Source organism: Schistocerca cancellata, chromosome 7 (assembly GCF_023864275.1).
Source record: "Schistocerca cancellata isolate TAMUIC-IGC-003103 chromosome 7, iqSchCanc2.1, whole genome shotgun sequence".
Lineage (NCBI taxonomy): Eukaryota > Metazoa > Arthropoda > Insecta > Orthoptera > Acrididae > Schistocerca > Schistocerca cancellata.
Window position 1 is genome coordinate 306,202,678 of NC_064632.1, and position 16,571 is coordinate 306,219,248.

Consider the following 16,571-nt stretch of genomic DNA (forward strand, 5'->3'; position numbering starts at 1 on the left):
AACTATAATAAAGTTGCTGGTACTTATATTTGCTGAAGTGCAAGATTCTGGACAGTTACATCAAGATTCTGCAGAACAGTTATGGGGACCATCAATACCAAAAAATTCAGATTCACTGTCATTCCTACTGTATCTAAGATTTCTTCCTGTGCAACTGTGATGATGTTACATTTTCTTAGAAAATACTACTGCTAGGGTAGAACTAAGATTATAAGAAATCTGATGTCCATACTGAATAATCTATATCTATACTACCATATAAGGCAAGATGTAATTTGAAGTTATAACCAAAACTCTTGAGAAATTGTTGACCAGTTTACTTCAGATTTTTACATGAAGAAAATATTCAGATGGACTGCTATCTTCTTTGATCTCTGAAAATGATGGGATGGCATATCACACTGTCAGCTTGCGTCAAAGACACATTCATATAAAATATCTCCTCAAGTATCTGACTGGTTCAAAACGTCCTTGTCATTAAGTATCTAGTACATAATGCTATATATTGAGTTTTCATTAACGGTGAAGGAAATGTTCACTGTACACCAAGGAGGAAAGGGAAACCAGTAATATTATCAATTAACTCTCATCAGGCAGCATGAATAGTGTTAGGCACTCTGATTATTCAATGGCAGTTTCTCCATTATCTCAAATATCTCAGTGCCGAATGCAAGCACAAGGACGTCCATATTTACTTAAAATTTATTTTAATCTTGTACAAAAAAGGGGAGAATATTAATTTCTGAACAAATATAAGGCTGTGCATAAATGCAAGGAAAAGTGTATCCAACATTTCATAGATAGTGTGTCTCAAACGTGTCCATGGCTGTTCTTTACTTGGTTTAAAAAATGAAGTCTACAAAACTGCACTACATAATGTCTGAGAGACAACAGAAGAGTTGAGGTTGGGAGTCAATGGAAAGAAGTCTTGTGATTGATAATGATAAATATATTTGAAAATTACAACTATTATGTTTTTTTATAATTCTGAGAAATTTCTTATTTGTGTAGGAATCTGGCAAAATAAAATGAATAAATTCTTGTTTCTGGTGACAATACTGATACAGTAACAATAATTTATCTTACTTTTTACATTTTATGACATACCGGTAACAATATGAGCCTTTCACAATGCATGTTACACAACATAATGGGAACTGTTGCAGCATATGCTTTTAGTTATGATTTTATTATTTTTTTTATCATTACATAGATAGTTACTTGGTAGATTTTATAGATACAACAACGATTTTTCGTTTCCTCTTTTTATCTACTGACAGATGATCACTGGCTCACCAAAACAAGTCAAAAATGTGTTATGAAAAGCTCATCTGATTCTACCCTAAAAATATAAAAAAAGTTAATTAATATTATGAGTCAGTCACTTAATCTCCAGATACAGTATATAATTTTTTCCTTAGTAACACTAAACAGGTTTTGTGTTAGTCACCAGCATTGTTCATTGTATAGGGATGTTATGACACTGTAAATGATGGAAGGAGTAAGCTGAGGTGTTGAGCAGTAGACAGGCCCATAAACAAGGTTGAAAACTTTACTGAGCTCTTGAGCTATAGTGTTCAGAACAATGTGCATGGTCAGGACAACGTAGCCATCGGTGTATGTGTGTATGATTATGTAAGTTATCTCTAAAGAAATAAACTGTCCAAAAGCACAGCAATGTTTCACTGCCAATTGGCTGCCCAGTGTCCCAGCAACATAATTAGTGGTTACTTTTACTTATGCCATTATTTGTATGCCTATTTGTGTACTTTCCAGTGTCACATGAATCCTGTAAATAAACGTTTAAGCAAAGCAGTGTATTAATTCATTGTGCTGGCAGTGTTACAGACAGCAAACTTCAAGTTCTTCCCAGAGGTTCAGCTTAATGTGCTGAGAGAATTACAGCCAGATAAACCAGCAATGGTCATGGAATACTGGGCAGGATGGTATGACCACTGGATGAACGGCAGACATGCAAGTACTTCAGCAGCACGTATGTGTTCAAATTTCAACCTGTAACATATAATAAAATATTTTAATTCAGGTTATTATAGAGAAAACAATGGATTGTGATGAATGTGTGCAGAAATATTTAACAGGAATTTAGCAAGGACATTTTCCTTCATGGAAATCCTATATTTTCTAATATATAAACAATTAATTAACAAACAGCATGAAACTATTTTGCTGTTTTCTGGTGTGAAAGTGGTAATGTAGTTACTGACAGATTTCATGTGGATTCAAGTTTAGCTTTAATGTCATTCCAGTGACACTAAATATATGGAAATTTTCAGCTAGTCCTAAAAATGGACAAAAGACAGATTGCTACTTACTGTAAGCACATCAGGTTGCAGACAGGTGCAGTTAAGACACTCGCATAAAGCTTTTGGCCACAGCCTTTATCAGTAAAAGAGACTCTCACACACCATTCACATACACACACACACACACACACACACACACACACACACGAAAAAAAAAGAAAAAAAATAAAAAAACAAGCACACTTCACAAACAAATGACCACCAACTCCAGCCTCTTGGGTTGGAATGCTACTACTATAATATCCCAGGTGGAGGGGGAATGGGGGAATTGCTTCAAGGTTTCTAAAGTAAAAAAGGACAAGAAAGTTGTGATAGTGTTACAACTGAGAGAAATGTTATCCAGACTCCAGAACAGTTACTATAATTCTTTGGTACTTATATTCAAAATAAATTAGTTTCCTTTTCCTTTTTCAACCAGTTGAAATGATCTTTTAGTAGGGATTATATTTCCAGTGATGTAACAACTCTATAGATGTTTGTCTTTTAGCATTAAATTATGGTGATAAATTATAAATCTAGTACTTACCTTCTTTTATGTTGGCATCACTATCTCCTTCAATGTATCATTGTTGGCATGGGCTTCATCTGTTTGAAGAAATTCTATCTGAAGTTAAATTTGAATTATCAATGTAGCCCTTGATCATATATAATGTGTTCCCCTAAGTTTTGTCTTCTTTATTTCTCATGGTAAATGAGCAAACTGTTTCAAAGAATAAACCAAATTTCACAGAAATATGACTCCCTGTGACTCTGCAGATGGGCCTCTCTCTCTTACAACCAACTCCAAATGACTCCCTAACATTACATCTCTACCCGTTAAGTGCAAGGAAGCGAAACAGAGATAATATAATTGTAACCAAAGAGTTTAGGCATTTAAGAAGCTGGCAGTGGAACATTTACTTTAAATAAGTTTTTACAAAGATAATAAAAAATAAGTGGGAACATTGTTTTAAATAACTGTATACATTTAATATATTTATGTTTTTTCTTAATTACGGTATCTATAAAATTGTTCAATTCATAGTAGATGAAAGCAGTAGTTCACAAATTGTGTTGTTTACACAGTACTGATTTACACAAATTATTATTATTACTATTATTATTATTATTATTTTATAAATGAAGTGATCAGTATCCACTAAGGGTTCCTCATGTGCATTAGGCTTGATTGCATCACAGTAGCTGTCAGCAACTCCATACATAAATATTTATGGGTGGGACTCTATGAACAATATGCTCCAATGAGGCAGACTGCAATAAAATTTTAATAAATTCATTCAAATATAAGTATTGCAAAAATAATAATAATAAAATAGTTTAAAATAATAAGTAAATAAGTTTTTGGCTATTAATAAAAATTACAGATCTTTACAATAGGTAATTTTTCTCTTCTTGACACCCAGTTTTATTTTCTTATTACTCCTTTACAACATTCATGGTTCTTATTCTGTGTTCAGCTGTCCATTACTTCATCACAATTCCTTAATGTTCCCCATCTGTTCAAGGATAATGGTGGTAGTCTTTCATCTTATTGAGTCACCATCAAATTGTCCTAGAAAATACATTCCTAGGATTAGTGCATAGAAACAGTTTTCCCTATAACATGACAAAATAGCCAAATTATGAAATGAGTAGCTGAAATGGAAGTGTTAAATTTAATAAATTGGCAGTCAAACAAAATCATAAAATTTGAGATGGTATTTTTTAACAATAAAGAAATTAATATAAAGAAAGATAAGCATCATAATCAATGAATATAACACAAAACAAATTTCATTTATGAATTATAATCAACTTTCCTGACAGTGCAATGTTAGGTTTATATACATTACAAGTTAATTCTCTTGTTAATTCTGGCTTTACAGAATTGAAATATGTCATTTGATCAAATCAAAGCTCCTTTCAGTAGTAGAATGAGCACAGGACCATTGCTAGGTGTTTTGCTGCCCTAGGCGAGAATTGAAAAATGACAGCTCCTATTTTTTACTGTCATTGGTCTCCCCAGTATCTGACCCCCCCCCCCCCCCCTCCCACCAAATCCACCACCACCAGCGCCCAACAGCACAACAATGCACCTCTCCTATTATACTTTTAATAATTAAACTAAGCTGACCAGACATCCCCATTTTCTGGGTGCAGACCTCAATTCAAGCGATGCGTGACATTGATCTCCAGAGCCGAAAACAAATAGAGGGGCTGAGAGATGTATGGTATCAAGTTGTAACATGACTGCAAGCCAATACATGAGGCCTTCTCCAGTGTTTGACATAGATGAATCAAGGTCATGTTAGTTTCCAGTTTGTACTCAGTGGTGGCTGCTTTAGTATTGAGGTAGGTAGATGCAATGTGTTTATTTTTGTCAAAGTAAGTGAAGACTTATTAAGTAACTGTTCTGTACACTTTTGAAAGTATGTTGACATTTTAATTTTTCCTCTTTTTCATTTTTTCTTTTTATTTGCTCAACTTTTTTGCTGTCTGATTTGAAATTAATGTTTCCTGCCCTTTGACGCCCCTAAAATTTTGCTGTTCTAGGCTACCGCCTAATCTCGCCCAAAGGTAGAAATGGTACTGGACAAGCATAGGTCAATCAAAATGTTCTATGTTTTTGTTAAGTTGTATCTAATGCAACCAATAATTTCACTGTGTGCAGCATAGCATACGAGATTCATTACATTAGTATTTCATGTGATATGCTGTCCACAACTAAAATTCCATCTAATCATTCCTGTGTCATCTGTGTTATCTTGACATTACCAGGTCTATGGCATTCTCTCATGTGTCAAAGAGTAAATATACTGAGTACCATCCATATGAAGTATAGATACAACCACAAATTTAATGGAAAACATAAATTTACTGTTTAGCACGCTACAGGATTCACAACAGTAGTATACTACAGTTCAGTAAGTATACAAATGTCAGTGTTAATCGCTGTCCATAAGCACCTATATGTATCAATCAAAAATCAGGTTTACTATGCTCATATAATGTCTAATTAGCAACTGAACAATTACATGCCTTTCATTAAATATTTCACAATATACACAAATTCTCACAAATGTGGCACTGCATTTCTCCACATATATCCAAAATTCATGTACATAGTCTTTAGTCATAACAAAAATTGAAAATTCCTGGCGGATTAAAACTGTGTGTGAGACCAATACTTGAATGCAGTACCTTTGTCTTTTGTGGGCAAATACTCTACTGACTGAACTATCAAAGCATGACTCATGACCCATCCTCACAGTTTTACTTCCACCACTACCTCTTCTCCTACTTTCCAAACTTCACAGAAGCTCTCCTGCAAAACTTGCAAGATTAGCACTCCTTTCTCACATCAAAAACTCATTGATCACCTGACTGACTAACAGTGGGTCATTATCTTTTAGTGATCTGCAGGGTTTTCCCACACATTTGAAATATTCTCTCAAACAGCAAATCACTGCTTCTGTATTTGCATGTTTTATGGGATACAATTTTACATATTTCAACCAGCACACAACCAATACAAAAATATATATTACTCCTCATCTAGTCCTTGGAAGTTGGCCAAAAGAATCAGCTGTAGTAAGGTCATGTTATACTTTTCGTATTATAGCATACAATTTAAAACTTACATATTGGTTATTGTCTTTCATTTTCTGTCATACTTCACAGAACCTTAAAACTTATACTAATTTTCTACTTAAAACCTTAAAGAAATAGAATTTGATCAAGTGCTTGATGCACTTACACACTCCAAAGTGTCCATATTCCTTGTGGATAAACTTAATAAGTTCTGTCCCCATGGTCATTGATATACATACTCTCCAAAAAAGTCTTATAGTTCTTATTCTCCAAAACAAAACATCATCATATATTATCCATTCACCTTCATTATCCTTAATAATCCCACCTTGTTTCATGGTTAACAGCTTATTTCTAAAATATGAATCCTCAGTTATATCCTGCCTTATTTTCACCACCAAGTCCCAAACATCATTATTGGCAGAACTTACAGCCAAAAAATTTATATTGAATGTTATTCCAAGACACTGGTTCTCATGATGTCACTCATACCTAGAGGTAGGCATGACAGTGCAACAGGAACCATGTTCTGTGAACCTTTTATGTATTTTATCTCTATGTTATTCTCTTGTAAGAAAAGTACCTCCTATGTAATGGATGACTTTCCATTAAGAAGGTCAGAGCTTGATGGCAGGTATAAATTATAATTTTAGATCCCTAAATCAGAGTCTGAAATTTCTTTATAATCTGTACTATGGCTAATATCTCTTTTTCTGTTGTAGTATAATTTAACTCATGTTTGCTCAGAGCTCTGCTTTCATACACAAACGTACTGTGGTCTCCTTATGTCAGATCCCACTCTCCCTGGTACAATTTTCAAGCAATTCCATATTCCAACACATCAGTAGTAACTTTAAAAGGCTTTTCCATATATGGCTGTCTTAAGATAGGTGGCTCTACCAATGCTAACTTGATATTACTGAATGCTTTTGATTGCTCTTCACTTCAAATCCATTTTGCCTTTTGTTTGAGAGGTATTAATAGCCTTGCATCATTAATATGTTTCCCTCATATGTACCACCTATAAAATCATGCTAAGTCTATTATTGCTTCACATCCCTTGGTTCAGGACAGTCTTTGATAGACCATATTTGTTTTGCATAATGTTTTATCCCATATATGCCTACCAACTGTCCAAGAAACTCTAACTCTTCTCTCCTGAAATGTGATTTAGAAAGCTTAATTGTTACATTTAATGTAAAATCTTTCCAAAGTTCTTGATAATAGATTACAATGTTCTTTCCAAATCTTTAATACCAGTAATATATCATCTACATGAATAATTAACTCCTTTAGTAGATCCTTACCCAATGCCACATCCAAAGCTCTAATTAATATGAACGCTGAAATATTTAATCCAAACAGTAATACCATAAATTGGTAAGACTTATCTTTGTACAAAAAGCTGTATATTTTCTCGAATTTTCATCAATCTTGACCTGCCAAAACCCCAAGATCAAATCCATGGAGCTAAAATACTGTGCTTATATGAATGTTGATAGTAATTTGTCAATACAGACTGGTCTATCTCATTCCATTTCTATGCATTTATTCAATGTATATACATCTAGGAGTAACTTGACTCCTCTGGTAACCATACATACCACTAGCAGGGGATTATTACATATGCTAAGACTGCATTCAATAATATTGTTTTCAAGCATCCTGTCTGTCCCATCCTGGACCACTCATCACATACTCATAATGATTACAAAAAAATGTTATGTTGTCCTTTATTTTAAAGCTACATATATAATCTCCAAGTACCCATGGTTTATCTGAAAACACCTTTCCATACCACAACAGTATTTGATATAAGTCCTCTTTTTGTTGTTCTGTTAACAAACCTGATTAAAATGCTTTTAGCTTTATTTGCAAATGTAAAAATTCTTGCTGATCATTAGGTTCCTCAGATTTTAACATACCTTGGGTAGCCACTGCAAACCCTTCAAATGTGGTTCTACCTTATTCCTGATTTTTTTATAAAATTACCTTTTCATAAACCTCAAAGCAGTGGCACAGTAGTGATGCTCCTCTGTGATTCTCACAGTGTGTCTTGTTACCTTCCTTAAAGATAACTACAATAATCAACTTTATCCAATCATCAGGAATCTTTCCATATATCCATACTATGCTCATTATTCTATACAGCCACTAAATTCCAATAGGTCCTACAGCTTTGTTCATTGCCAATGTGATGTCATTTACTCCAGGAGCTTTGTCATTTTTCTTTTCTAATACAGCTTTCTCTACAACCAACATCAGCATATTTTCTCTTTCTGTATCCTATGCGAATGTGGTATTTCTCTCACGTCCCTGTATCTCATCACATGTATTTGTTTCATTTTGTCCTTCATATAGTTTTTGGAAGTATCTTTCCATACTTTCAAAACTTCTTCTTCCTCCCACATGAGTTTTCCTTCTCTGTTGATGACTTTTGAAGTATTTTCTTTTTGCTTCCCTCTGTTATCTAATATGTGGTGTATCTTCTTATCATCCTTAAGAACTTCTGCAATTCTCTCATTCCACCATGGAATTTCTTTGTGTCTGACTTTTGTTCATGTTCTTCTGCTGCCTTGACTAGGGCTGATTTGAAACTCCTCCATTCTTCCTCTATATGCTTCCTCTCATCTTTAGGAAGTTATGTCTTAATCTTCTCCCTGTACATCTCTTGGGTTTCTCTATTTTCAAGTTTCCAGCAGTTTATATTTGTCTCTTTTTCCCCCATATGTACCTTTCCTGAATTATCTCAGTGTCCCTAACAACAGTCTTTGGTCTCTGTTGAGATCAATGCTTGGTATCACTTTCAGTTCTGTCAGACATCTTCTGATTTCTTCGGTTATTGTAATATAGACTCTTATGAATTTCATTATTTGTCAAAAATATTTTCAAGTAAAAAAAGGCAATAAAATACAAATTTCATTCCAAAACAACAAAATATTTTGCAAATTGCATTCCTAATTCATTCTCGTCTATTTATATCAAGCCAAACAGTACAGATCATAACCCATATTTGATACAGAACACTTCAATAATATTTCCCACGAAAAAGTGTAAACTACATGTTCTATTTCAAAGCAGCATAGTAGTTTTGCAAATAGAACCAATAAGACACAAATTTCATTTTGAAAAGAAAACAAGAAAATCTTGTCTCTTTTCAGGTAAAACATGAAATTAACCTCCCCTATTACATGTAATCTGATAGTACACTTAAAAGTTTGCATCATCTTTTAAATGCTAATTACATATCAAAATACTTACAACTTAATGAAGAAACAATAAACTGATAGGAGACAACTTGAAATATTGACAGAAAAGCTAGAAAAGTGTTGCAGCACACCAGAATGAAAATGTGAAAAAGCGCTACACAGCTGTGATCCTCTATTCACCACACATGTCATCAATAGTGTTCATGACCCACCCCCCTCCCACCCCTAGTTTTTATCATTACACAAGTTGCCAAAGAACACAGTCAAATCTCAATCCAGCACCATCTATCTCTTACATAGTTCATAAATTTCATTACAGTTTTCCATCCACCAGTCAGGAAAATGTTCTTTGCACAAAATTGCTAATTTTTTCACCCAAATTGAGTCAGTAACTAGCCCTACCCCAACATTCATCCAAAATTTGCACTAAGATCTTTTATTAATAACTGAAGAAACTAGAATTAAAGACTGATAAGACAACTTTGTGATAGATTTGTTCCGTAGACATTGATCGACTAAGCTATGAGCATGTTTTGACCTTGTACAGGTGATACATTTAGTCATTTGATTCACTTCTTCATTCACATTTTCCCTTAAAGTTGACAATTTCACAAAATACATAGAATCTGATTCTTACTTGTCCAACAACCTTAATTTTAAACTATAAAAATAATATACATCTTCATTCCCATTTATTTCATTACTATTAATCCCTCCTTCATCAAGAACATCACTTACATTGCAAATACAAATTACTTCTTCATTTAATATGTTTTTATCACTTTGCTCATGCTCTACTGACTCCTCACTTAAAAATAAGAAAAATATTTAAGTTATCATCTCTATAGTCTCTTTAAAATTTTCTTCCAAATCTATACTGTTAGTTTTCTAGTTCTCCTTCTTGTAATTCATAATCAAGATTCTTAATTTCTACGTTACTTTTCTCTTTAACCCAATTTTGCCTGAAATTACACCAAAGTTCTTGTTTGACTCCAATTTCATTAACCTTATATTATAGTGTACTTATCCTTCTGCTCTTATTGTGATTATTTTCCCAGAATAAGTGGTCCACGTGTTAAAGTTATTAATCCTTGCTCTCACATTCTAGAACTCCAATGGAGCTATCTTTGCTTTACATGCTCAGTAATTGTAGTTGCCTGACTGAAATTCTGAGGTGGATGATGAGTATGATTCCATATTCTCTTATCTCTTTCACATTACCTGTTACACTGTCTCTCCTATTACTACTAAATTCTCTTGGTGGTGCCCTCTCCTGATTTCTGTAATTATTCGCCTCATTTCTACAATGATGTTGTCATCACAATTTCAATGCCAGCTCTTCTGTGTGAAATAACTTTATCCAAAATCTGTCTATTGTTTCTTTCTAAAATTCTATCAAATTTGTCTACATATTTTAGAAATTGTTCAACTAATTCATCTGGCTCATATGCCAATCCTCATTGAACATTTTCAGGTAACCTATGCATTCCATCAATTGGAGTAATTTCATCAAATGGTTGGTTCAGATAGACAAGTTCCTTTAATTGGCTTTTACAAAATTCTTTCATAGCCCCTCTGTGTCCCCTGCAACTTGGACCATTGAGGAAGACACTTTTAATTGCAGTCTCTCTGATTCTGACCAGAATCTTAATATACTAAATCTTGTGTACAAATCTGATTTGCCTAAGATAATGCATCCCCTTCCAAACATCTTTTCAAAAATTAAGTTTTGGAACTATCAGTCATATCAGGAATGGAATTAACTTCTTAGTTTTGTTTGAAATAGAAAGAATGCAAAATGCCATCTCCAGGAACAAAAGGTTTTTGCAACAACACTTTTGTGCTAATCACTTGATTGTTTTTAAACATTAAGTAAATTATCCATTCCCATTTTCACTAGCCCATTTTCCCATTTTCACTAACCTTTTCAGAAACTAGCTTTTTAACTCCAACCACCATTTCATTTAAATTACAGAATTTTGCCTTGTAACTAATGCTAACATAACCAACTTTATTAGATAAATTACATTCCACATTTGGAACCTCAAAAGTCAACCTCAGAAGCAGTTGCTCTTTGAGCAATCATTTGAACTGTAGATTCTGTGCTGGTGACTCTCATTTAAGTGTTCAATTATTGAATTTACATTTGCAACCCAATCTCCCAGTCATTTTTTATAGTATTAATTTGAGTGCTCAATTCTTCATTGAATGTAAAAGTTTGATTTCATAACTCATTTTAACAGCATTGAAGGTTTTGTAAATTTGATTGTTTGTTTCAGCAATTTGATTTCCTATCCCATTTTTATCACCTCACTGTTCTTGAAAATTTTATTTGCTAAGTCAATTCTTTCAGCATTACTGTTTTTTGAAATTTGTTTTCCCAATCTAATTTTTGATCACATCACTGTTTCAAGTTTGATTTCCTAACCCACTTCTTACAGTATTGCTGTTTTTATTTTTATCAACTCTGACATGTCTCTGATAAACTGTTCTAATCACAGTATATTTACTGAATCTCTCGAAATTTCAATACTCTGATTTAGTTCTATTCATGAATCATCCTGTGGATATTTTTCCCTATACTCATTGGAGGTAAGAGAGGAAACCCAACTATTAGTAACAACATTAACTTTATTGTTGAAATAAACTGTATATATGAGAGCACAAGTGTACATCACAACAGCGTAGCACAGACTACAGTCAAAAGATTCTGGCATTCGTCATCATAGAGACTTGGTGGACTATTGATAGTCATCACAATCCTCTTCAAATAAGTCCTGAACTAAACGACTTTTGCACAAGATTTATTACGTATGTCATCCATAATTGAGAGCCATGAAAATTGATTTAGAGAGATCTGCTACAATTGTACTAATTATTTATTCAAACTATGATCAGTTCCAGGATTTTAAAATCCCATCTTCATGTGTATGAAACTGTAACTTAAAAAGGAGAGGAAGGAAGAAATATTAAGCAACATCAGCGTAAAAACCAAAAGAACAGACTACCGAAACAAGGCAACTGACTTATAGTATTGGTAACACATAATGTGTGGTGAGGCCCCTCAGTGCAAGAGTTCCAATTATTGCATTTTGGCAGAACTAGAAAAAGGGAAGGGTCCAGAATCACACTGATCTAAAAATGTAACATCCAGGTGGGTGGGATGAAGGAAACAGAAACTGAGACCAAACACTGTACTCCCACTGTCCACTGCCAGGCAGCCGCACGTTATGAATGCCAGCCACAACTGAATGGAGGGCAATGTCGGAGGTCTGGGGTCACGGTGCAGTGCAGGCACCAACAGTGTACAAGCAAGTAACCTGATGTTATGAGCAAAGGTATAGAAAATCAAGACTGACTGGTCTGAGTTCCTACAATACTTCATTTAAGAACATGTTAGAATATGAACAAGGTGTGGTGTGCCAATAGGCTAAATAATTCTCAAGCGTGTACAATAAGTGATAATTTTAGGCAACAAGACAATGGTACACAGGTGAAAATGAATAAACAGTGGATAAAAACAGTAACAACAGTGATAAAAATTAATGGTAATATAGACCAAGCTAAGTAAATTGCCACATGTATGATTCATTATGGGCTTAAGTGATGAAAAATAAAATATATAAAAACCCTCACAAACATAAAATGTGGGTGTAGTAATGTTAGCTGAGAGATAACAATCAGAAATGATCCACTGGGTACCATACATTATACAAAGCAATAATGACATGGATAGATGACTAAGAGGGAAAATAACTAAACAAATGAGAGAAAAACAAGCCTAAACCTCACAGACAGTAAACTATATTCCATTATAGACAACAAGGCAATGGTAGATAGGCCAAATGAGTGAAGAGAGGAGTATACAGTAAAAGAGGTGACAAAAAGTAATGTTAAGATAAACTATACCAAGTGAGTCATCATTTATGTAGGATACATTATGTGCTCAAGTGAGATATATAATATATATATGGTTATAATAGAAGGAAACATTCCATGAAGGAAAAATATACCTAAAAACAAAGATGATGTGACTTACCAAATGAAAGTGCTGGCAGGTCGACAGACACACAAACGAACACAAACATACACACAAAATTCAAGCTTTCGCAACAAACTGTTGCCTCATCAGGAAAGAGGGAAGGAGAGGGAAAGATGAAAGGATGTGGGTTTTAAGGGAGAGGGTAAGGAGTCATTCCAGTCCCGGGAGCGGAAAGACTTACCTTATGGGGAAAAAAGGACGGGTATACACTCGCACACACACACATATCCATCCACACATATACAGACATATACAGACACAAGCAGACAAAGATGATGTGACTTACCAAATGAAAGTGCTGGCAGCTCGACAGACACACAAACGAACACAAACATACACACAAAATTCAAGCTTTCACAACAAACTGTTGCCTCATCAGGAAAGAGGGAAGGAGAGGAAAAGACGAAAGGATGTGGGTTTTAAGGGAGAGAGTAAGGAGTCATTCCAGTCCCGGGAGCGGAAAGACTTACCTTAGGGGGAAAAAGGGACGGGTATACACTCGCACACACACACATATCCATCCACACATATACAGACACAAGCAGACATATTTAAATATGTCTCGCACACACACACATATCCATCCACACATATACAGACACAAGCAGACATATATCCAGTATGTCTATCTCTGACATAGGTAATAACTTAAATGTCCTCCATATACAGCCAAAAGGTCAAGCCCTTAACTTACTTAGCATGGATTATATTACCATTCATTTTTAAAATTGTTGTTACTATTTTTTTTCCTTCTTCATCATTTTACATATGTACCATTGCTTTGTTGCCCAAAAATGACTCACATTGTCACATGCTCAAGAGTTATTTAGCCTATCAACACACCACAGCTCATTCATATTGTATTATATTGTTAAGTGAAATACTGCAAGTGCTTGGACCAGTCTGTCCAGAATTTCTATACCTTCACTCATGATGTCAGCTTGCTTCCTTGTACACCACTGGTGACCACATTGCACCATGCATCCAGACCTCCATTCAGTCGTAGTCCGTGTTTCTACTATGTGGCTGGTTGGTGGTGGACAGTGTGAGTCTAGTGTTTGTTCTGGGTTTTTGCTGTCTCACCAAGCTGGATGTTACATTTTTAGGTCAGTTTGATTATTAGGCATTTCCCTTTTTTCTACTTCTGCCAACATGCAGTAACTGGAGCTCTTGCACTGACTGGCCCAACTACATGTTACGTGTTACCAAATACTACAAGTAAATCACCTTGTTTCAGCAGTCTTTCCTTTTGGTTTTTACACATATGTTGCACTATATTTCTTTTGTCCTCTCTTTTGTATGTTACAGTTTCATATATCTCAAGGTGAGATTTTGAAGTCCCAAAACCATCCATGCTTTGAACAAATGATTAGTACAATTTAAGGGGAGCTTTCTAATTAATTACAAACCACTTTTCTCTTTCCTGAAAGGCATTTTCAAGGTTTTAATAATAAAGGAAGAACAAGAAATTGTTTTATGTGCAAAAGGAAAGTCGCAACCAATAAAAATATTTTGTCACTGTTTTCTACTCTGATGAAATAATTAAAGAAGGGAAGTGAAGATTGATACTTAATTTTCACATAAGACACTGTTGCAGGTCCAGTTATGTCCACTTTGCTGCCAGGTACTGTTATTCATAGATTTTAGTTGGTTTTCTATTCTATACCCACTTTGTTAAATTTTAAATCTATTATAATTCTCTCTTTTAGACTATCTGAAAAATACACTGTTATAACTTCAAGTTGAACAAATATATTTCAAGGAAGACGCAATACATGAGTCACAGATCAAGTAAACAGAGTGAGACGTGTGTACACATTAACAGTCAAATCATAACTGAGGCCGAGTCTAGCAGCCGATGGCTGGCTGGTCGCTTAGGTGGCGCTGCTGCTGCGTGGCTGGCAGACAGCGCCGCATGTAGAGGACGCGCATAACTGCGCGGCAGCACTTTGAAAGATTGGCGAGTCACAACACTTTTCCCCTCTTTGAAGTTTTTGCACAGGTCTTGATGGAGGTGGCCTGTAGATTGCTAACATCCATATGTGTTGTTTGACTGGCCGTAAAGTCTCGAGGAGGAGGCTTCCCGTACGGACGGAAGTGTCCCCGATGATAACGGGTTGAGATGACAGGAGACATTGGGGTCAAAACTGTTGGGGCCCTGTGCACCAATCTGCCCATTGCTGCAAGTCCGGTTGTTATAACAGGAGACATGGTCAATGTGTCCGCGTCCGTAGGAGAAGGAGGCGACTAGAGTTGCTCCGACAGATGCCTGCATGGGCGTGTCTCCTGGTGGCATCAAATCTTGTGCTGGCACCAATATGATGGTGAGATGACTGCGTTGTGAGTAATGAGAGATTGCAGTATCCCGAGCGTCAGGTAGAGCCGAAGATGATGTAGCGGCATCCGGAACAGGCGTTGCCAGCACACGCGGCCGAAGCTGGTCCGACTGATGCACTGCAACACCCGTGTCTGTCTGGATTTCATACAGGCGTTGGCCATGGTGTCATAAGATGTGGCCAGGACTCCATTTTGGCCGCCTGCCATATCTCCGTACCCATACAAGGTCGTCGGCAGTGAACCGGCCAAGCGAAGGCGCCCGCGGCCGTGAGGTGGAAGACTGCAGAAGATGAAGTAGCGTGCTGGGCTGTCGGCCATGTAAGAGCTCAGCCGAGCTGTGGTCACCCATGGGGGTGAAACGGTAAGAAGCCAGAAATTGGAGAAGCGCATCATCAGCAGCAGAAGAAGTCAGGAGTTTCCTCGTCTGAGCCTTAAATGTGCAGACCAGTCTTTCAGCCTACTGTTTGACTGTGGATGGAACAGAGGGGCCGTGACATGCATGATGCCGTGAGGGGCACAAAAATCCACAAAATTGAAAGAGGCAAATTCTGGACCATTATCCGTAACAAGAGTAGAGGGAAGGCCTTCCAAAGAGAAAATGCGAGCTAGAAAATTGGTGGTTGCCGCGGTGGTAGGCAACGTGCAATGGACAATGAAAGGACAGTTAGAGTATGCATCAATAATGAGAAGCCAATAAGTACCTAAGAAAGGACCCATGAAGTCGGCATGAATATGCTCCCAGGGCTTTTCAGGCAAAGGCCACGATGACAAAGATGACTTTGGGTCGGCGGCCTGTGACGCACAAGGGCTGCAGGCAGCGACCATATGTGCGATTTCAGAGTCGATGCCAGGCCAGTACACATGACGGTGCACCAGAGATTTTGTGCAAGAGACACCCCAGTGCCCTTGGTGAAGGAGGCGCAAGACCAAAGCACACAAGGACGCAGGTACCACAACACGCAGTGAAGCATTTTCGATGGAAAGGAGGATAACTCCATCCCTAGCCGTGAGGCGGTAACGCAAAGCGTAGTAGTTCCGCAACGGATCAGAAGTCTTAGTGGATGGACAATCTGGTCAACCCTTCTGAAT

At 36.1% G+C, this 16,571-nt stretch overlaps 1 protein-coding gene across 2 annotated transcripts in view; it reads left to right on the forward strand.

Moving 5' to 3' along the window:
* LOC126092166 (beta-galactosidase-1-like protein 2) overlaps positions 1-16,571 on the forward strand; it is a 161,897-nt gene that overhangs the window by 87,552 nt on the left and 57,774 nt on the right. For both annotated transcript variants that reach the window (XM_049907640.1, XM_049907641.1), the window contains one exon: positions 1,841-1,993. In XM_049907640.1, the coding sequence (XP_049763597.1) occupies positions 1,841-1,993 (153 nt within the window). The remainder of the gene's footprint in view (positions 1-1,840; positions 1,994-16,571) is intronic.